The sequence below is a fragment of the Vidua chalybeata genome, chromosome 2 (assembly GCF_026979565.1).
Source record: "Vidua chalybeata isolate OUT-0048 chromosome 2, bVidCha1 merged haplotype, whole genome shotgun sequence".
Taxonomy (NCBI): Eukaryota; Metazoa; Chordata; class Aves; order Passeriformes; family Viduidae; genus Vidua; species Vidua chalybeata.
The window spans coordinates 7,598,958-7,620,536 of record NC_071531.1 but is presented as its reverse complement, the minus strand read 5'-3'; the positions used below and the strand labels follow the sequence as shown (position 1 = coordinate 7,620,536).

The 21,579-nt window shown below is 37.1% G+C and overlaps 1 protein-coding gene across 6 annotated transcripts in view; it reads left to right on the top strand.

The window, feature by feature from the left end:
- The window catches only part of USP9X (ubiquitin specific peptidase 9 X-linked), a 96,570-nt gene that overhangs the window by 25,437 nt on the left and 49,554 nt on the right, over window positions 1-21,579 (top strand). For 4 of the 6 annotated variants that reach the window (XM_053936054.1, XM_053936057.1, XM_053936052.1 and 1 more), the window contains exons 3-14: window positions 2,105-2,250; window positions 2,561-2,640; window positions 6,652-6,764; window positions 7,099-7,317; window positions 8,599-8,714; window positions 8,987-9,238; window positions 9,316-9,454; window positions 10,367-10,417; window positions 10,925-11,077; window positions 14,837-14,941; window positions 16,449-16,655; window positions 17,502-17,638. In XM_053936054.1, the coding sequence (XP_053792029.1) occupies window positions 2,105-2,250; window positions 2,561-2,640; window positions 6,652-6,764; window positions 7,099-7,317; window positions 8,599-8,714; window positions 8,987-9,238; window positions 9,316-9,454; window positions 10,367-10,417; window positions 10,925-11,077; window positions 14,837-14,941; window positions 16,449-16,655; window positions 17,502-17,638 (1,718 nt within the window). The remainder of the gene's footprint in view (window positions 1-2,104; window positions 2,251-2,560; window positions 2,641-6,651; window positions 6,765-7,098; window positions 7,318-8,598; window positions 8,715-8,986; window positions 9,239-9,315; window positions 9,455-10,366; window positions 10,418-10,924; window positions 11,078-14,836; window positions 14,942-16,448; window positions 16,656-17,501; window positions 17,639-21,579) is intronic. The other 2 variants (XM_053936056.1, XM_053936055.1) reach the window with 1 other exon arrangement.

Here is a 21,579-nt window from a genome sequence, read left to right as displayed (position 1 = left end):
GCTCCAGAAGCTCCACCTCTCTTCTGTATTTAAAAGTCCCAAATTGGACACAGCACTCCAGGTGATCCTCACCAGGGCTGAGCAGAGTGGCAGCATCACCTCCCTGACCTGCTGGCAGTGCTCTTCCTAATGCACCCCAGGATCCCATTGACCCTCTTGGCCACAGGGACACGGTGCTGGCTCAGGGACAGCTCATGGTCCACCAGGACCCCCAGGTCCTTCTCCCCAGAGCTGCTTCCCAGCAGGTCAGTCCCAGCCCGTCCTGGTGCCTGGGGTTGTTCTTCCCCAGTGCAGGAGCCTGCGTTTGCCCTTGCTGGATTTCAGGAGGTTCTCTGCCCATCTCTCCATCCTGTCGAGGTCCTTCCCAAGGGCTGCAGGGCTCTCTGGGGTTTTGGCCCCTCCTCCCAGCCCTGTGTCACCAGAGAACTCGCTGAGGAGGCATCTGCCCTCAGGCAGGTCATTGATGAATAAGTAAAACAGTCCTGGGCCACATATTGAACCTCGGGGGCCACCACTGGTGACAGGCCTCCAACTGGACCCTGTGCCACTGAGTAGCAACCTCTGGGATCTGCCATCCAGCCAGTTCTCAATCCACCTCACTGTCCACTCACCCTATCCTCGCTTCTTGAGTTTGTGAATGCAGATGCTGTGAGACACAGTGTCAGAGCCTTGCTGAAGTCAAGGCAGACAGCATCCCCTGCTCTCCCCTCATCCATCCAGGTAGTTGTTTCATCATAGAAAGCAATCAGGCTGGTCAAACATGATTTACCTCTAGTGAATCCATGCTGCCCTCTCCTGATCACCTTCTTGTCTTCCATATGGGTAGAGGTGGCCTTCAGACTGAACTATTACCTCTCCAGGGGTTGAAGTGAGGCTGACTGGCCTATAGTTCCCTGGGTCCTCCATCCTGCCCTTATTGAAGACTGGGGTGACATCTGCTTTCTTCCAGCCCTCAGGCACCTCTCCTGCCTCACTATGATTCCAGCAGTTCTCTCAGCACTTGTGGGTGCATCCTGTCAGGGCCCATGGACCTGTGGATATGAAGTCTAATTGCATGGTCTCCACCCACTCTTCTCAGCCAAAGGAAACTTCCTTCACCTCGACCTTCTCCCTGGTCTCCTGGCTGAGGCAGCAAGGGGACCACATCTTCCCATGTATTTATTTTGGTTATGATGTATTTTAGGAAGCCCTTGTTGTTACCCTTGATATCCTTAGCCAGGTTTAATTCCAAGTGAACCTTGTCTTCTTCATTACATCTCTTCATACTCTGACAACATCCCAGGTGGCCTTTCCTGCTTCCACCTCATGGTGTCTCTTGCCTATGTCTGAGTTCTCACAGGAGTTATCAAAGAGAAAAACAGGCCTTGAATCTGTGCTAGCACTCTTCACCAGCAGACAAAACACTGGTGTGTTACCAGTGCTGTTTTGGTCACAAATCCAAAACCTAGTACCCTACAGGCTGCTGTGAAGAAAATAACACTCCTGCCAAACAGATGTGGCACAGCAGGTGAAAAATGTTCTTGAGGTTTTGTCTTCCTAAGTCTTGCTCTTATTGTCAGTTCATACTATTTCAGTGTATGAATAATAAGAGACATCTGCATAACGCGTTGTATCTTGCACGGTCCATCAAAGTGGATTTAACAATCATGTTCTTTGAGGTTGATTAGTAGATGGTTATAGTAGTGAATCAGTTATGCTTAGCAAACTCTTTAAGAAAGTGTTTTTCATGATTGTTTTCTTCTGTGCTTTTGTTGAAAACTATCGCTCTACTTAAAGTAATCAACTTTTCTGACAACATTTATAAAAACTGGAGCTTCAGTGCATTTATTTCACCTTCTGGAAAAATGATCTGCTGAAGGTAGAAGCCGTTACCAAAAGAACCCCACTTTCCTCACTGGGAAAGTAGTTTGATTTTTAAACTGCCAAGATAGAAAAAATATAATACATTTTATGCACTGTTATTTGTTAATAAATCTGAAATAAAATTATTTTATATTGATAATACTTGAGATGATTTTTTGGAATACATTATTACAGAAAACTGCCAAAACAAGTGGAACACAAGTGCAGGTGGTACTTGAAGTATTTTCCATCTTAATTTTAGACTTCTTCACCTGATTCTTCAAATGAGAACTCCCCAGCTACCCCGCCTGATGAGCAGGGCCAAGCTGATGCTCCACCCCAGCTTGAAGATGAGGAGCCTGCATTTCCACACACAGACCTGGCAAAGTTGGATGACATGATCAACAGGTATTTTCACACTTTTTAAAAAAGGTGTTGATGATTTGTGCTTGTGATCTTGATAGTGGAATCAGAATTTTTAAATCTTTGTTTCACTGGACTTCTTGAAATGCTTTTTTTGTTGGGTTAAACTTGTAAAGAGAAAGAAGCTTAAAGCAGACTCTGTTTTTGTTTGGGTTTTTGTTTATTAGTGTAATACTCGTCAGGACATTTAAAAATCTATGTACTGAGCCTATATTTAAAAGCATTACAATGGGGCAAGAATTCTTGATTTTTCAGAAGCACAATTGAAGTTGGGTTTGTTTGTTTTTGAATATAGGCCTCGATGGGTTGTTCCTGTATTGCCGAAGGGGGAATTAGAAGTTCTTCTAGAAGCTGCTATTGACCTAAGTAAAAAAGGTAACTGAAAGACATTTGATTATTGGACTGGTGTGCTAAGTTTTTTTCTTTTTTGAATCCCTGGTGAAGGCTTAAAAATTGTTAATAATTTCTGTTACAGCTCGGGTCTTGAAGATTGTGTCAAAGTGCTATGCAAAATCTTCACAGATGAGAACTTTTAAAAAGCCATGAATGTAGTAGGAATAGGTGCCTTAGCACGAAGTTGAATAAGCTCAGAGATATAAAAATCTTGTCATTCCTGTCATACCTGTTTTCTGCATTCAGTTTGATATGAGACGTAGTGAGTTTGGTTTTTGTAGCAGATGCTAAAACTCAGAATTCTAGTTGGTTTTGTTTTTTAATTAGTTTCTAGTCCACCTTTCAAATGTCTTGCCAGAAATTTTGTTCAGATTTGGCACTCATATACTTTTAAGAATATCAGAGAAAAGTTAGAATTTTAAACAGCATGGCTTGGACTAATAGTCCTACCAGTGCTTCCTGGTGTCTGACTTAGGAGTAAGAGGGCTCCATATCAGGATAGTGTATGTGTTTGTTAAATTATCCTGGTCAGATTGACAGGTTTCCCATGTGTTCTAGAAAGTTCTGTTCTCCTGGGAGGTTGCTTGTGTTTAGTAATAGCAAGAGTCACACCAAAAAATTTTTTTAGGATATCAACAGTTACCAGCTCTTTGTGTTTCGAGTATAGCATCATACAAAGTGCCTGTTCTTTCTTCTGCATAGGTGCTGGCCCAGGAGAACTTCACTTCCATGTTAATAAGTGTTATTCTTAGGCAGCTTTAAGACTAAAAAGCTGATTGTGGTCATGATAGTCTGAGTTGTCTTGATTGTTAAGTCTTTTTTGCTTTGGAGCTCTCTGTGGAGAAACAAAAGTTAGGGTGCATCCTTTGTGATCCAGCAAGGATAATGACATATTGTTGCCAACACTGATTTATCAGCTGTAGTTGTGCTTGGAATTGGTGGCTTTTTGTGTAGCTGGGTCTGGCAGGAATCCTCAAGCAAGTGTAGGATGTTCAAGGGATCACATCTGTTCTGAAGAAAAAAAAAAAAAAAGCCAGCTTTTCAAGAGAAAGTGCAGCCACCTTTGTGTCTGCGTTGTTGGAACAGTGCAGTAAAAAGAAATTATCTGCTTGTGATTTGTGAGAGAGGAGAAGTATGTTCTGCCAGCTGTTAAGTCATCTTTGAAAAGAAAAACAACCCAAAACCTAAGAGCTGTCAGTGCAGTGAAGTAATACGAGCACAATGAGATTTCTAACTACTCCTAACATCAGTGTAGTTCCCCAAAGCATTGTTCCCCAAAAGTTCCCCAAAAGTTCCCCAAAAGGAAAGCTTATTTTTCCTCTTGAAGTTGCGAAAAACAGTGGAAATGTATTCATATGCTTTTGCCCTTTGATTTTAATTAAGTTGTTGGTGTGCAATTCTAAAAAGTACTTCTGTGTTGCTACTTCATTATGTTTCCTCTTGCCCTCTAGATAAATTGCTATGTGTAAAGGCTAGGATTATTGGAGAAGGAGAAAACAAGGAAAGCTCTTAAAATTAGTTATTTACTGTGTTATCTTTACAGCTTCATCCTAGATTTATGGAGGGTTTTTTGCTGCTTGAAGTTCCATGATGGCTAACATGGTTCCTTTTAAATAACTTCCAGTTCCCAAGGAATATGATAGGGTGTAATTGACACTGTTTTGGTAGCTCAGAGCTTGGCAGACACTGTTTGAAAGTGGGGTATATATAGAGAAGCAACAGAAATTGTTCGGTTGTATATATTTCTTAATAGATTAAACTGCTCCATTAGCTGGGTGACATCTAAAATTCAACCCCTTACTACCTGTCTGTGGGAATTTTTCATATTCTGACAAGATCAAGTTCCAAAGGAGGAACTGAAAGGACATACTGAATAATAACCAGCTTTTGAATTACATAAACTCTGTATTTTTGGTTGTATCTTATTTAAATTGTGAAGCAACAAAACCTAGAAAGACCCCACTGCATGTTTTTGCCAAGCACTGTTTTCTTGTGGTTAGGGCTCTTAAAAAGCTTTTATTCCTAACATGGCCCATGGCCATCAGCATTCTGGAGTGACTTCAGAGTAGCTACTTTGTGACCCTGGCTGTAAAGTAAGAGTGATATTTACATCATCTTTAAATCTTTTCAAGGAACTACAATTGAAAGGGACATAACTAAACTAATAGAAAGTACTTACATGAATGAAATGTCAGCATTACCACCTTCAAGTGAAAGGAGCGAATTTGACAGAGTAGTGTGAATCCTGTTAGACTGTGACTTGCATTATTCCTGGCAGATGCACCTATTTATGGAAAATTCTCTTTTTATGTGTAGGCATCAATGTATTATTCTTTGTTAAACAATGAGCCATGAAACTATCCACAGATAGTCTGGAGTTACTCGCTAATAGAAGAAAACCTATTTGAAAAATAGTGTTTAACAGCTAGACTGATGTTTATCTTCACAATAAATCTGGAATACTTATGGAGTATTTTCAGTAATGAGATTTGCTCCAGAAATAAATGCCATGGTGAATTGGATACTATAAATTTAAAAGATAAAAAATTTGTTTATTTTAAGGTTTCGGTTTTTTATAGGCAAGAATATTCTCCACTCTTTCTTTCAGAAGGATTTTATTGCTCCTAACATTTACACTCAGTTTTTAACATGCTGCCAGAACTTTACAATGTGACACACACAAGCAAGATGCAAGGCAACTTCTGGAATTTATAACTAACTTAAACTGAAATGAGATTTCACTACACAATATAAACCTTCAGACTTGATCCCAAATCTGTGTTTTTGATGAATTGCACGGAATGGGAGAGAGAGGGAGGCCCTAGGGACAAAAAAAATTAAATGTCTGTGCACGGGCACATGTGCATCCCAGCAATGGGAGTTGTTTCCAGCATCCTCTAAAGACCATCTCCATCTCTCTGAAGATGATTATCTGCATTTCTGTGGGACCACTACTGAGTTCCTTACTGAAGCTGTATCTTCTGCATTTCCTTGAAATTGTTATTTTTGCCTCTCTTCACTCACTGGTTTTGCTGTTAGCAAGTAGATAAGAGAGAACATAAAGAAGAATGGAAGGTAAAGATTGTACTTACTCTTATTTTTGCTAGTATATCTATTGAAGTATGTTGTAAACATGAGGGAAAAAACCAGCCCAAATCACATGTTTTTAAAAACAATTTTAAAATTATGTGGAGTGTAATGTTTTGAGGTGGCTTTACTAGAACATTATTCCATCGAGTTTTTTGTCCATTTAAGCTTATGTAAGTTTTTTTTCATCTGAGACTTGTTTAGAATCAGTTCTGAAACTTTAAACACCAAACCTTTGAAGTCCAAATGTTGTGATTTAACCCCAGCCAGCAGCTAAGCACCACACAGCCACTTGCTCATTGCCCCTCTGCTGGGATGGGGGAAAGAATCAGAAAGGCAGAAGTTAAAAAACTCATGGGTTGGGATAAAGACAGTTTAACAGGTAAAACAAAAGCCTTCTGTGCCAGGAAAGCAAAACAAGGAATTCATGCACTAGTTCCCATGGTTGGGCAGGTGTTCAGCCATCCCCAGGACAGCAGAGCTCCATCACATGTAACGGTGGAGAGACAAACAACATCACTTCAAACATCTCCCCCTTCCTTCTTCCTTGGTTCTGTGTCTTGATCATGACACCATATGGTCTGGGATATCCCTGTGGTCCTTTAGGCTCAGCTGTCCTGACTGTATCCCCTCCCAAATCTTTGTGCACCCCCAGCTTATTTCCTGGCAGGGTGGTGTGAGAAGCAGGAAAACCTCGGATCTGAGAGCACTGCTCAGCAGTAAAGAAAACATCCCTGTGTTACCAACACGGTTTCCAGCCCAAATCAGAACACAGCCCTGTACGAGCTACTGAGAGCTTAACAACACCAGGACACCAAATCTCTGCTTTCAGCATTTAAAATGTTCATGTAATAACTAATGGAATTCCGTGTCTAATAGTTTGTTGATCTTTCTTATTTTAAATAGGCCTTGATGTCAAAAGTGAAGCATGCCAGCGATTTTTTCGAGATGGGCTAACAATATCCTTCACAAAAATCCTTACAGACGAGGCAGTGAGCGGCTGGAAGTTTGAGATTCATGTGAGTTTTTAAAGTTGTTTTTCTGAAGAGTGTGGTAATTTAAAAAGGAAGGAGACTGCCATTGTGATTAGGGGGAGACTGTAAAAACTGGATCTAATCTTTGAAACTCAGTAGCGAGTTGTGAGAAAACTCTTGTATGCATGGATCTGAACAGGCAGTGGGGAGTCATCTTTCTGTCAGTGTTTCACTTTATTGCCTCCACAGTTTTGGAAGGAAATAAAACATGAGAGATGATTTGGGGAGGACTGGAACTGTATATGTTCTGAGTTTATAGTTCATATTCATTGTACAGTCTCCTGCCACATTCTTACTTGTTCTTTTTTTTTATTAACAGAGATGTATTATTAACAACACTCATAGACTAGTGGAACTATGTGTGGCCAAGCTGTCCCAAGATTGGTTTCCCCTTCTTGAACTTCTTGCCATGGCCTTAAATCCTCACTGCAAATTCCATCTTTACAATGGTACTCGTCCCTCAGAAACAGTTCCTGCAGGAGTCCAGCTTGCTGAAGATGAACTTTACGCCCGTCCTCCTGACCCACGATCACCAAAGGTATGAGAGCCTTTCCAGACCCATGTGTTTTATTCCATGCAGTGTTACCTAATGACACAGCAGCTGTAGAGAAGTGTTTTAAGGGTGGGGGCCAAAAGCCCTCTTCATTCTTCTATTGCTAAGATGTTCTCTTGTTTATGACTCCTGATTTAATGTACATTTCTCCTTCTTACTCTTCCTGTCTTTGGCCCACCATCAAACTGTGTCGCATGTTTCCGTGGTAAGCTGGCACAACTCTGCTGGAATGCCATTCCTACTGTGTTAATTGGCTTGCTTGCATTTGCCAGTTGATGGATTTACCTTTTCCCTTAACATGAAATTTTGTAGATGACAGATTTTGAGGAGGAGATTATGTGATAAATTAGGAATTTTCTTTCCCTCACAGTTTCCAGTGGTGGAAGAAATGTTTTTTAATTGGACATGAGATACCACTGTCAGTGTGGTTTTTTTTGTGGCTTTGGTTTGGTTTTGTTTTAGGGAGATGTTGAAGGTTTGGGGTTTTTGTTTGGGTTTTTTGTTGTTTGTGTTTTTGTAGTTGTGGTTTCTTGGGGTTTTATTTTGATTGTTTTATTTTTTTAACTGGAAGTGAAGATTAGTAATCTGTCCTGGTTCTTGAGTCTGAAGTTTTCAGAATTGATCTCCAAATGGCATTGATAAGACTTCAGGAGTTAGCTGAATTTTATATACATATATATTTTATATATATATATATGTATGTATGTATATATATATATATGTGTGTGTATATATATATGTATGTATGTATGTATGTATACAATTTTTTGGTTTTGTTTTTTAAAGATTTTTTTTTTAGCTTTCTAATTTTTTTTTTCTTTAGTGGAACTGCTGACTATTGACTTGTAAGAGCCAAGGATAAAAAACTCCAATGTCCTTGGGCTTCCCTTGTATTGCTAGTTGTGTTTAGAAGAATGTTACTTTGCATTCTTAATGTATTTATATGTGACATTATCACATCCAGGACAAAGAAAAAATACCAGAACTGTTAGGCTTTCTGTAGTAATTTAGCAGCTAAAGCTGGACCTAAATTATAGTCAATTTTATTTCTAAATAAATTTATTTGAGTAGCTCATATACAGCATCTGCTCTTTGACATGATAACAGAAAAGATCTTGTTGCCTGTTTCTGAGCATTTCCTTAAAACTGAATATGTAAACTGTGTAAAGATTATTTTAAAGCAAATGTTGTTATTAAAAGGTACTTGAAAGTATTTCTAGATGGTGCTTTGTAAATACCAGAAAATAACTATTTGTTTTATTACAGGGTTGGCTAGTAGATCTTATCAACAAGTTTGGCACATTAAATGGATTTCAGGTCTTGCATGATCGATTCATGAGTGGATCAGCATTGAATGTTCAGATCATTGCAGCTCTCATCAAGTAAGTTTTTTTCTAAATAATGATTTTTTTTCTAAATAATGATTTATGCATTTGCAAAAGTTGGACTCAATATAAAATACTATGTTAGCAGAAAGCTTAAGACTTTTATTGAAGCACTTCCTTTCACTCTATCTCTTCAGCTGGTTGTGTCTACCTTCACCATTTCATGTGCTTCTAAGTAGATATGAGTTTCTTTAATTAATTGTACCTTATTATCATAATATTGCATGACTACTGATTATGAAACTTTCCTTATTTTCTTTGTATTTTAGGCCATTTGGACAATGTTTTGAATTTTTAACATTACATACAGTGAAGAAATACTTCCTTCCAATTATAGAAATGGTTCCACAGTTTTTAGAAAATTTAACAGATGATGAACTGAAAAAAGAAGCAAAGAATGAAGCCAAAAATGATGCTCTGTCAATGATAATCAAATCTCTAAAGAACTTAGCTTCAAGAGTTCCAGGACAAGAAGAAACTGTAAAAAATTTAGAAATATTTAGGTTAAAAATGATTCTTAGGTAAGATGCTACTCCTAATATAATATGCCACTGGTGACCTTTTTTTCCACACTTCTTACATTACATTTTTCTTACAGGTTGTTACAAATTTCCTCTTTCAATGGTAAAATGAATGCACTAAATGAAGTCAACAAAGTAATATCCAGTGTGTCATACTACACTCATCGACATGGTAATCCTGAAGAGGAAGAGTGGCTCACAGCTGAAAGAATGGCAGTAAGTGCTCCTTTTCAGTGAAGTTCATTGCATAGATTTGGTTTCTCCTTTGTACTTCAACTGTAGAAGTAGCTCTATATTGTGGATCCAGCACACACTGTTTATTTTCATACACAGTGTTAGAAACATCAGGTATCATGTTGTGGTAATAAAACACTTTAACAGTAGCCTTTCTGTGAAAAAATGCTGCATTTCTGTCAAAGCTGCTGTTGAGAATTACTTTTCAGTGCTGCTAAAATCATGGCTGAAAAATGGATCCTTGGATAGTGTGTGTTTAATATAGAGTTTTAAAAAACCCAGAGAAATCTAGATAAAACAAATGTGATTAATTTGCAACTTCAGTGTCACAGTAACTAGAAATGTAATGGTCATTTAAATAAGGATATAGTCTGGGTTTGGTGCTTTAACTTTTTCTCATTAGAGTTCTGAGTGACTACTCTGCTTCTCACATTTCGGAAGCTGGATGCTTCAGTACAGAAAACTCTAGATACCACATTTTTGTTTTAATCAATATTTTTGTATTTTGAACACTGTTGCTTGAATATAGGGAAGTATGAAAATGAGCAATTATAAAAGTAAAATAAGAGCTATTTTCTCTTAATTTTTGTGTAATCTAGTTGTGTTAAATGATTTTTACACTGTTCTGCCCCATCTTTCTGGCTGGCCACTTGTTGTGAGGTTTGTAATCTGCAAAAGGACATCTGACAAGAAAAAAATAACTGCAGTTTTGACTTTTTAAAGCAATAGGAGGAAATAGGTCTCTTTTTTACACGTTTCCTATAGTTTGGCATCTCATACAAGACCTGTGTTTTGAAAATATCTAGATTTCATGAGACCAGCTTGAATATTGTAAGTCTGATCAAGGACAGTGTTGGAAGTGATGATGCTGTGGATGTTTGTTTTCTCTTTCAGTGCTCAGAGCACATCCTGCTTGCTTCACTTGGAACAAAACAGTCTGACCATGTCAGTGACACCACTGAGAAAATTGCATCTCCTTAAATATGACTTGAATATTTTCCTCTGGTTCAATTAGAAACATTTCAAAAACCCTAAAAGTGGCAGTACTTAGATAATCATTTTTATATGTCAGTCCTTGCTTAAGTTCTTTTTGTGGGATATGTTGTAGGTGCACCAGTAGAGTTAGACGTATCTTAAATTGGTTTTGATACTTAATGACTGTGAATTGGAAGGTAAAAATTTTGTTGCTTGAATTGAAGAGTTAACTCTTCTTCACATTGGTTTCTTATCTTTGAAATTGTTTGAACATTTTCCAATAATAATCCAGTAATATATTGGATTATTTTAATAGTGATTTTTTTTTTTTTTGAGAGGGGAAATTAAAGATAAAAGCCTTCCTGTTGTGCTGCATCTGTATTAATCTGTAACAGGTTGGATTTTTGTTTTGTAGTTTAAATATCAATAATGGCACCTGAATAATTTGAGATGACACTACTTTCTTTTTATATTCAGGAATGGATCCAGCAGAACAACATTTTATCAATTGTATTAAGAGATAGTCTTCATCAACCTCAATATGTAGAAAAACTTGAGAAAATTCTCCGGTTTGTCATCAAAGAGAAAGCTCTCACTTTGCAGGATCTGGACAACATTTGGGCTGCACAGGTAAATAATTCAACTGCTTGTCTGCTGCTGCACAGGAGGCATCTCCTTGTATGTCATGTTGAGAAGAGAACCTCGGGGCTGCTTCTGCTCTGTGTTAGACAAAGCTAAAGAAAGAATTGAGATGAAATGGTGTTCATTTTTGGGGTCTTGGAGCTTAAAATTGTCATCTCAGGTGTCTCCAGTGGACGGGATCTGCTTACACATATATGTAAAGCCTGAGGGAGCAGTTCAGAACATGGTGCAGAGATGATCCTTTTTAAGTGCGAATGAACCTTCAATATTGAGCAGAGATGTGATACTTGATAGCTTAATATTTTAAAATGCATGAAGAAATATGTGTTGCTAATCTCTGAGTTCCACGTGGTTGTGTAAGTTTTTCCTGGGCAGAGTGTGATTAGTAAGGCTTATAATAATGACTGTTCTAGAAGTTGTTTAACTGCAAGTTCTTTTCCTTGCGTTGCAATAATTATTTTTGAAAAATTACGAATTTTGCAATGTTGAATTTTTTACTTCATGACTGGGGAGGTGGATTTCCCTGGCTGTGGGCTGCATGATTTTAATAAACAGACTAGGCAGCTGGAGAGACAGAATCATTGAGAATTACTGAGTATACAGAAAATTTAAAAAAATAGGATTGAAGCATAAATAATGAGTAGTGAAACTCTTGATTGTACAAAAAAGCCCTCAGGCCAGTCTTTCAAGTGTGGGAAGGCTAACTCTGGTTTCCAAGACAGGGAGGGCTGTACTGGTTTGGGCAAGGGACAGGGTTAAATTTCCCCATAGTAGCTTCTGTACTGTTATCTCAGCTCTGAGTTTTCTCACTTTCACCCTTGTCACTCTTTTCCCCCATGGCACTGTGGATTGGAAAGTTGAATGAGCAGTTCTGTAGTGTCAGCTGGCTTATACCTTGACAAAGGCCAATACAAGTTTGGTTATTTTGATAACACAGTTTTACATGTGTTCATGCTATTTTGAGACTATACGAGTTTGGCTTAAGTGGACTTATTTTCAGGTTACATTTATAACACTTGAGACTGCAGGTGGTGTAGGGGAGATCTCTGGTGTTGCAAGTAACTTCATCATGCCTAGGCTTCAGTTCCAGCATGGCAGTAACTGCACAGGCTGAAACTCAGTACAGTCTTTTCTTACTATCCCAAAGTCCTGTTAAGCAAATGCCATCATGTAGCAGAGCAATACACAGATTACTTGAATTAAGGTCTGGGATTATACTGTTAGTTTTCAGCTTGCAGTCTGTAGATCTTTTCAGACTATAAGATACCTGTGGGGGGGAAGAAAAGGACTTTGAGAGGTTAGTTTGTGGTTAGTAGGCCTCTTTCATCTATTTTAGAGCCTCACTTTTAATAAGAGGAGAAAAAATCTGAAATTTGGGAAAAAACAGTCTTCCAAGCAATTACCTTGCTCCTAGTGCTTGGAAAAAGGACATGTGGATAAACCAGTGTAAATCAAACTTTCTACCCTCCCAGAAAAATGTGATTATGTCATGCAACCCTTAAAAAATGAGGATAGTCCACCTTACCAGTTGAAAAAAAAAATAGGAATAAATAGGAGTAATTTCAGAATGAATGTTCATGCCCTTAAATACCCAGCTTGCTCTGCTCACTTCTTATGCTTTCAAGTAGGTGGCTACTGCAGTGCTCTGGCTGTAATTTTGCCCTGTATTTTTTTTTGTGTGAAAGTAACTCTTATTCAGGTAGATGGTTTCACTGTGGCTTTAGCCATGGGATTATAATGGACTAAAGAATACTAAAATCTGCTAATACAGAATGATTTTCACCTCCTTGTGTATAGTAGTTTTTAGAAGTTCTTATTAAATGACTGCTTCTGAGAGCAGCTGGGGCATGAAATTCAGTAGTGAGGAGTTGATTTACTGTGTAGCTTTATGTAACAAGCTATTTTAGCTCAGCCTCAGTGCAGCTGGGGGGGGGTTTTGCTTTCAGGCTCAAGCACTTGTGTTGCTGCCTGGCTTTAGAGGGTGAGCATGCACCTGAGACTCTCAGTATTACTAAAAGTAATGCAATTATACTGGTTTTGCCTTTCAAAGGCAACCTAAGTTTTAATTTTATTGAAGTGTTTTCATGTCTTACAAAGCCAGTGCTCACAATATAGGAGTGTATTTGATTAAAGGAATAATATTGGAAGGCTCTAAATGCAAGCATTAAGTTCCACCCTCTGGAGTTGCAGGGAAAAATCCAGCTGTACAAAATACAGAATGACAGAGTTTGAGGTCTCATGACTTATGTTCTAGAGTATTTAACTGGAACTTCACAGGCTTTCCCTGTTCCTGTGCAGCAAGGAAGTCACACACCAGGTTCCTTACCTCTTCCCACTGTCTGGTTCTGCTTCCCCAAACCCTTCAGTGCTTCACAGGTTCCCCATACCTGTTACAAACCTGGCAAATCAAGGTTGTTACCTGCTTTATTCTTGCTCTTCTTGCTCCCCCCTGGAGCTGGCCGTACTTCTCCTTTTATTTGTTATATTGTAGATGCTCTTTCTGCCTTGCATGCTCTCAGTTTTTCTTTCTATCCAGGAAATGGTCTGGCAAGAGGAAAAAAATTAGATTGTTTTCCAAAGTCAAGTGGAATTATGGGTTTATTACTTCCCCTCTTGTAATCTGACCCATAACATAAAAACAAACATTGCTACTTAAAATTACTTTTTTTAAAAACAAAAATTTATGACACCTTATAAAGAATTTAAGGCACAGCATGTAACAAAGCTATTAGTCTGGTTTTGGTTTTTAGTTTTGGTTTTAAATTACTGATGGAAGCTTTTAGTAGGAACTGAATTTTAAAAGTGCTTATACATGTATTTTTAATAATGTACAAGATTAATTACATCAGAATGTGTATTCTAGATATTTGTTTTGCATTTTTTTATTTCTCACTTACAGCAAAAATTTCTACAGTGAATCAGCTATTGATTCTCATAGTCCAAATTTGTTGGTTTTTACTGCAGATGTAAAGTACAGGAAGTGTTTTCCAGCCTGGGCAGAAAACTTTCTTCATGCTCAGAGTTAAATGGAATTAGTTTTTTTTCCCCCTCATTGTCTTCCTCCTTAAATGTCAAAATTGTGATGTACACCACGCTCTCAGTTATAACTGTGTCTAGTGTAAAACTCAACATCTTGTCCTTAGTTGTTTCATTGCTGGATTTTTAAGTTTAAAAGCTGCCGGACTTAAAACATTGTCTGGTAACAAGTTGTTTGCAATAGAAGACTTCAGTTGTCTGTGAATCTACTAACACAAAGGAGGTATTTCAGCCTGAGAAACTGGCAAAATACTAAAAATTGGTTTATACCTTAAAACACCTCAATGAAATTCAGAAGTGAATTTTGAGTAATTCCTTATTAAAAACCCTCAAACCATAAAAACCCACAGAAAACAACATAAAAATATCAGTTTGTAAGTTAAAATACACTTTTAGATTTTACTGTCCTCTGTCCCAGCTTGATTTTGTAGCAGGAACAAAAAAAATAAATATTTTGATGCTGCAGTATTTATGGTCTAAATAAATACTGGTGTGCACACACACAAAGCACAGTTACATACTTACTCTTAAAAGGGAAATCTAAATATTGTGTATTCCCAGTGAAGCATTCCGTTTGCTGTGCTGTTCCCACAGCATCAGCTTTTCTGGCTGGCTACCTCTAATAGTCTTCCATATAAAAATTCTGTAGACTGTCTTGCTGTTTGACTTAATATCAATTGTTGGTGGATTCTTTTTTTTTCGTCCTGACAGGCAGGAAAACATGAAGCCATTGTAAAAAATGTACATGATCTCCTCGCAAAATTAGCTTGGGATTTCTCTCCTGAACAGCTTGATCACCTGTTTGATTGTTTTAAGGTAATTTTGTGTTTTGACTGTATTCAGGAAATGGATTTGTGAGGGTGTGTGTGAATTTGTGGCTTTTTCAGTGGTTTTTTTCCTCCTTTTAGATTTGCTCAGTTTGTATGTGGTAAAAGACTTCTTAATGTGAAACAACAGTCTGTAATATTTAATTCTAGAGAGGCTGTTCTTTAATGAGCACTCCTTGTGAGATTTTCTGTTTACTTCCTGACTAAAACAAAGGCCTCTTATTTTTGTTTAGTAGACAGTTTTGTTTTCTGGTTTGAACACTTCAGGATAATGCAGGTCTGTGAAGCCTGTAGTATTAAAGTTACATTTAGCAATCCTAGGAATATAGAATTTTCCAATTAAGATAAGTCAATTGTCTTAGATACCTTTTTGCATTTGTTCCAAATTAAGAAGTGTTGGTGATTTAGTAAATTATGTTTTTATCCTGGCATTAGAGTAGGTTTTGTCAGGTTTACTGGGCAGTACTACTTTGGATCTTTTATGTCGAGGAGATCAAGGACTTCCATTCCCTGCTCCCCCAACTTCCTCTATATCATGTAATAACTTTTCTCCATTTAGCTTACATACAAAATGAAACAGTCTCAGGAAGATAAAGTTGAATGTTTATAAACACATAGTGATTTGTTTGAAATGACAAAACAACTTGTTTCTGAAAGTTTATGTTATTCACTGGCTTTTATGTATAACATTTAGCATTTGCAGCTTCCAGTAGTGGTGCTCTCCAGCTTGTTTTACTGTTTCACTTTCAGGACACGGTCTGCTGTACTGCTTGAAAATGCAAGCCAGCTTTGTAGACTCTCTTTTCTCTTTTTAGATAAATGCATTGTAGTCATATTTTGGCTTACATACAATATGTGCTTTGTTTAGTGTGGTCCTGTAGTTTGCTGAATGTGGATCTAATGTTCTGTAGTTCTGATACTTAATCCAGTGCTCAGAAATGCTGTGTGTAAACTGTTATATCTGACCTTGAGAGATGGATATGAAGTGATGGTATATTGAGAACTTATTCAGGAAAAGGTTAATGTAATGCAGGGGCCATGTGTTTCAGTCTGATTCAGAGGCATGGATGATACTAAAGTTTTACTTAGGTAGTGATTATAAGTTATTTAAGAAATCTTTTAAGTGTAAGCACAGGAGTTTTGTGAAAGCATTTAAAAGAAACAGCTGAGTCCACTGTGATTGTTGGTGCAATTGTCAATGGCAATGTTAATTTTTACAAACACACCTGTGATCTTTAAATAAAGAACCATCTTTTGTTAAGCTTCAAGGTGAATATGCTGTAGTTGTAAATACAACACTGAAGAGAAGAGCACTTCAGTTGTGTCTGGCTTATGTATTGCTCTAATTTGCTATTTATTTTTAATGACAGGAATTAATGTGAAAGTTCTTTATGTAGTTGCGTCACTTTATTGTTGCATTGTTTGTTAACAGTGTAGGTTATGTGTGGAATTTTAAAAAAAGACATTTATAGTATTTTTTTTAAATACTGTGTTAGGCAAGTTGGACGAATGCAAGCAAGAAGCAGCGTGAGAAACTGCTGGAGTTAATTCGTCGCCTTGCAGAGGATGACAAGGATGGTGTGATGGCACACAAAGTGCTGAACCTTTTGTGGAATTTGGCTCACAGTGATGATGTGCCAGTTGATATCATGGACCAGGCTCTTAGTGCCCATATAAAAATCTTAGATTACAGCTGTTCACAGGTGAGTAAACCAGTATGAAATCAGTCTCTCAGTTTCCTTCCATTCCACACAAAAAATTCAAGCTATTTGGTAATTTAACAAAAGTGTTACTTACATAAATTTGTATGGTTCTATCAATGTTATAGTGCTTTTAAAATGTTATAAGACATATTTTAATCAACACCATTGGTGCTTTAATGGGAGAGAGAGAGAGAGAGTCTAATACATCAGTTTGCCTGTCTTGTTGCATTTGGTGACATACTGTAATTAGCACATTGGAAGAATTGGAAAAGAACCCTACCAAAATAAAACAGGGAGAAAGGAAAAGCAACCCCCCACCCCCTTTGCTTTTCCCCAAACTTCATGCTAATTTGTTTCAGTGGGTTTTGTTGAGGTGTTCTTTTTTTGTGCCAGTAAGTCCTTATCTGTCCTGTATATTAGAAAAGATCCTTTTCATACTATTATACACTCTCCTTTCCTACCCAAACTTCTGTGGAAGTCTGTTAGAGTAGTAATTAATTATGGTTTGAAATTAATCCATTATCCATCCTGTTAAGAAACAGTTTCTCACTGTTTCTTGATATTTTATGACAGTGAGTAGAAATAAATGGAAGAAAGAGCAAATTATTTAAACAATATTATTTATTGTTAAATAAGTAGTGCTTGAGTGCAGGGAGTTTGTAACACACTGGTAGCTTCTACCAGCAGGAAGTGCTGCTCAGATACTTCTATTATGCTTTCATGCTTCAAAACTCAGGTGATCCAGTATTTGTTTGAATTTGAGTGCTCCATTATGGAAACAAAGAAAGGGAATTAGGATAGTTCTGCAGTATGCTTCATTTTGATTATAAACTGCTGTTCTTTAAGGATCGAGATACACAAAAGATCCAGTGGATAGATCGTTTTATAGAAGAACTTCGCACAAATGACAAATGGGTCATTCCTGCACTGAAGCAAATTAGAGAAATTTGCAGTTTGTTTGGTGAAGCACCACAGAACTTGAGGTAAGAATGGGATTCAGATAAAATTTTGTCTGTTAAAAGTTGGATGGGTTGGAATTTAATTTTTTTTTTTGCAAAAGGTCAAGAAAGTCTAGGTAAAACCATGACCTGTGTTAGAAGATGGTCTTGAGTTTGTTCTAGTGTGTATAAATAGTATCTAAAAAGTCAGACACCTAATTCTGGTAAAAGAGCAATAACTGCTTCTTCATACATGTTTTTAATAATTTTTATGGTAATCTAGTGGAAAATCTGGATTTCTTTTTCAGTTATTCATGGTGTTTCCTGCCTAACAATGGAATTAGCTTACGAAGCATAAATATGTTTTACGTGCCTATATAGCTGTATGCACACACATACATACACAAACACAGCCACCCATCCTTGTTCTTTGATGATAAATTCTTGCAGGTCATCTAGTTCATATGCTTAAAATCATAGGTAACTTTGGGTGAAATTCTCTACTGATTTTCTCTCCTGAATGGAATAGATTAGAAATATGTGGCATTTGTTTTATTGGGGTGAGGGGTTTCATTTGATGGTCGTTTCTGAAAGGAAGAAATAATGAGACACCATTATCAGTTTGGACTTGTTAAAGTATACATGGTTATTTTAATTATTTAAAATGTCTTCTCAGTAAGAAAGACTGAGCCCCTAATAGTATTTGTATTCACATCAGAATTTTTACAAACTTCTGAAAAATATTGTTGGCTTAGCAGTGCTGCACAATTGCTTTGTTTTAATTCTTGTAAGCAGATAAAGTATTCAAGTCAACGTTGCTATTACAGTCAGCTCACAGGAAGGATCAAATATGGGAAAGTTGAGGAAAATAAGCCACAGCTGGCACAACACTGTCTTCTTCCTGATAGTATTTTCAGAAGCTGTGATAGTGTTGCATTCCTGGGTTTTGGAGTTTTCTTTATTCATTTAGTTTGCAGCATGCTTCTCAGATTTTCAGTATATTTTAATTCCTTACAGTTTTTCATTAATGGTTGTTTGAGGTTTATCAAAAAAAGTCACAAAGTTAGGTGCCAATTAGCAGAAAAGTCTTCTGTGTCATGGAATCCTTAACTTTTTCATGCTGCAAGATCCAGGCAAACCAGCTACCTGGTTATTCAAATTGAATGCTTTTAGCACACTGCCCTAAGAAAGATGCTTTGCTTTAAGTAATTAATTACTGAAGCACTTCAAGCATTCAAGGCACTGATTTAGGTTTCTGGTTTGAAGTAGTCTTGGAAGGAACTGAACTTCTTTTGATTGTGGAAGTGTAGGTTTCCTGTATGGTCTGTGTACAGTTAAATGGTTTGAATGTCTCTCCTCTCCTCTTTTCTTTTTCTTATTTTTTTTTTTTTTAATCTGACCATATCTTCCTCAGATTTCAGGGTAGTCTGCATTGCAGTATGTAATAGCACCTTATTTTTATGCTGAATTTGAAAACCAGTATGGCAGGAAAGTGAACTTGGAATTGAAAGTTTTAAGCAAGGAACTTAAAAAACACTTCGTTATCAAGATACTGTTGAGGGAGTTGTTTTAGTCAGGTCGTATTACTGTCCAGGTGACTGGAAAATTTGCTAAGTGAAAACACAGTTTTGAAATAATCAGTGACTTTTCAGTCCTCTGAGTTTTCTCATAACTTAATATCGATACAGTTTGGAAGCTGTAATGCATGCATGCAATACCTCTTCCTACCAGCTTCCCTTATCTGACTTAAAACTTCACCATCCTTCAAGAATTTGGAGTGAAAATAAGTCCAAACAGGTGTTTGTGACAACTGCCTCAAAAACACGTCACAGAGCACATATTCTTTATGCTACCCTTTTGAGGTGGGTCAGCTGACTTGCACTGGCAATGGAAAGTTCAGTCCAGCTCAGTAAGTGCTACCGATTCTTGGCAAAAATCTGTATAAATTATCTTATGCCATTGGCACTGTAGGAATTCTTTTGAGGAGGAGGTTTTAATTGTTGCTAGTTATTCATGCAGTTGAACAAAGTGATGAATTGGTTATACAATTGCTGTGGCAAAATTTAGCTCCCTGATCACAAATAAATGCTACATGTGTCAGGAAGTTCAGCTTAACCAGAATTGCAACAGAAAATAATATTTATGTAAGTACAAGGACTCTTAGGGGTGCAAAGATGCTTATTAATACTTAGGAATAGTCACCTTTATTACTCATAATATTGACCTTTAGTCTACAGATATTCATCGTAATTCTCTCTGTGTTGGGTAGTAGAGCCTCCTGTAGACCAATATCAAATGCTTAAGTTTGACCTGTATCTACCTGAGCAGTAGAAGACCAATCTCTTAAATTACTTGCCCAGGAGAATTAACTGAACACTGGGAGTTCAGTGGTTTCATAGTGCTTTAGGGCAACAATGATGCTTCAAGTCACTTTTTAGCCTGAGTAGTAGAATTTGTGGGGATCAGTTGCTGTGATTTGGATTTTTCATCCAAATAATCTGCACTCCTTTAGTGGTACCTAGCATTTGTTCAATTGGCACAACTGTCATCTTCAAAAGCTGAGTTACATATGTAGTATTATATTGGATGAGTTATATGTGCAGATAATTCTTTTAAATCCATTTACATTAAGTTGTTTGGAATTTTTCCTTTGCCAGTTTGCCAGTATTTTTCTAACAAATAAGCATTCTTGCTATGTCCTTTTTCATAATCCAAAATACTTTGTCATCCCTTTCAAAATGTTATTTTTTTCTTTTTATACATTGATTTTTGGTATCCATTTAGTATAACACAATGAAAATATGAATTTTGCTGTTAACTTGAATTTTTCAAGCTCCTCAGTTATTGCACATTAATGAGTGTCTAGTAACTAATGTGTAATAATATTAAAGGTTAAATGATCATGTCCCGGGGCAACATCATATTAGTCTAACCTTAGATGCATAAGGAAAATTTTAATTGCATATAGACTTTGTCTTAATACTAGAAAACATTCTAGAAGCTCTTGTCAGCTCAACTTTTTTCCTGTGCCTAAAGACAATAATTTTGCCTTTGAGTCCATCCTAGCAATGAATCAAAATAATATTGGAAGTGTTGCTCATGTTCACTGTTACAACTCACAGCTCATAACTCTAGTTATTTCAGTTATTAAGCTTTTCAAAGTCATTACTAACCAAGATTGATCCATGTGCAAATGTACTGTTTGTGCATGTGGCTGAGAAAGGAGAAAAATAAAAAATATCTAACGCAGAACATTGCAGTCTTCTGCTGCTAAAGCTTTGGTTTTGCTGTACTGTGTGAGATTGATACAAATGCATAATACTATGAATATAAATACACACTCTAATATCTTTGATTCCACAAAACACCCCATCTTGGTTCTGTTTGTTCCTTTAGTTGTTTGAGCATATGTATTTCCCAAATAATCAGTGTTCTTATTTTCTGTTACCCTTTGTGACTGCAGTTCTCTGTCTAGAGGTAACATCTTGGGTAACCACTAAAATAGACATCCAGTCTTTTGCTGGATTTGCTGCTGCTTTATTCTCAGTAAGGAGGTTGGTGGAGATGGAATGAAACATAATTAGAAAGTTTCTTAAAGTGAAAACAGAATATTTTGAATCTATGAAGTCCTGTATGTTTTCTTTTTTTGTGCTTCCATCCATTTTGTTTTCTGTCTGAGAAATGTCTGGGTATTTGAGTGTTTTTAACACAATTTGTATTTGAAATGCTCCTTTCCAACTATTTTAGAAAATTCTGCGTGTTATGAAATTTAATCTTTGAAAACCACACTGCTTAGCAGCCCGAAGTCTGTTGGTTGCAGATAACAAAATTACTGGCAGGGTGTTGGTGGCTTCTGTCTTTCAAACCCAGATGGACGCTGATCTTTGGCAAATGAATCAGTTTATCTGTTGCTGTCACATCTACAGTGAAATGTGGTTATCAGCTGCAAAGATCACTGTCAGCTGATGCTAGAACTGGGATTTCAT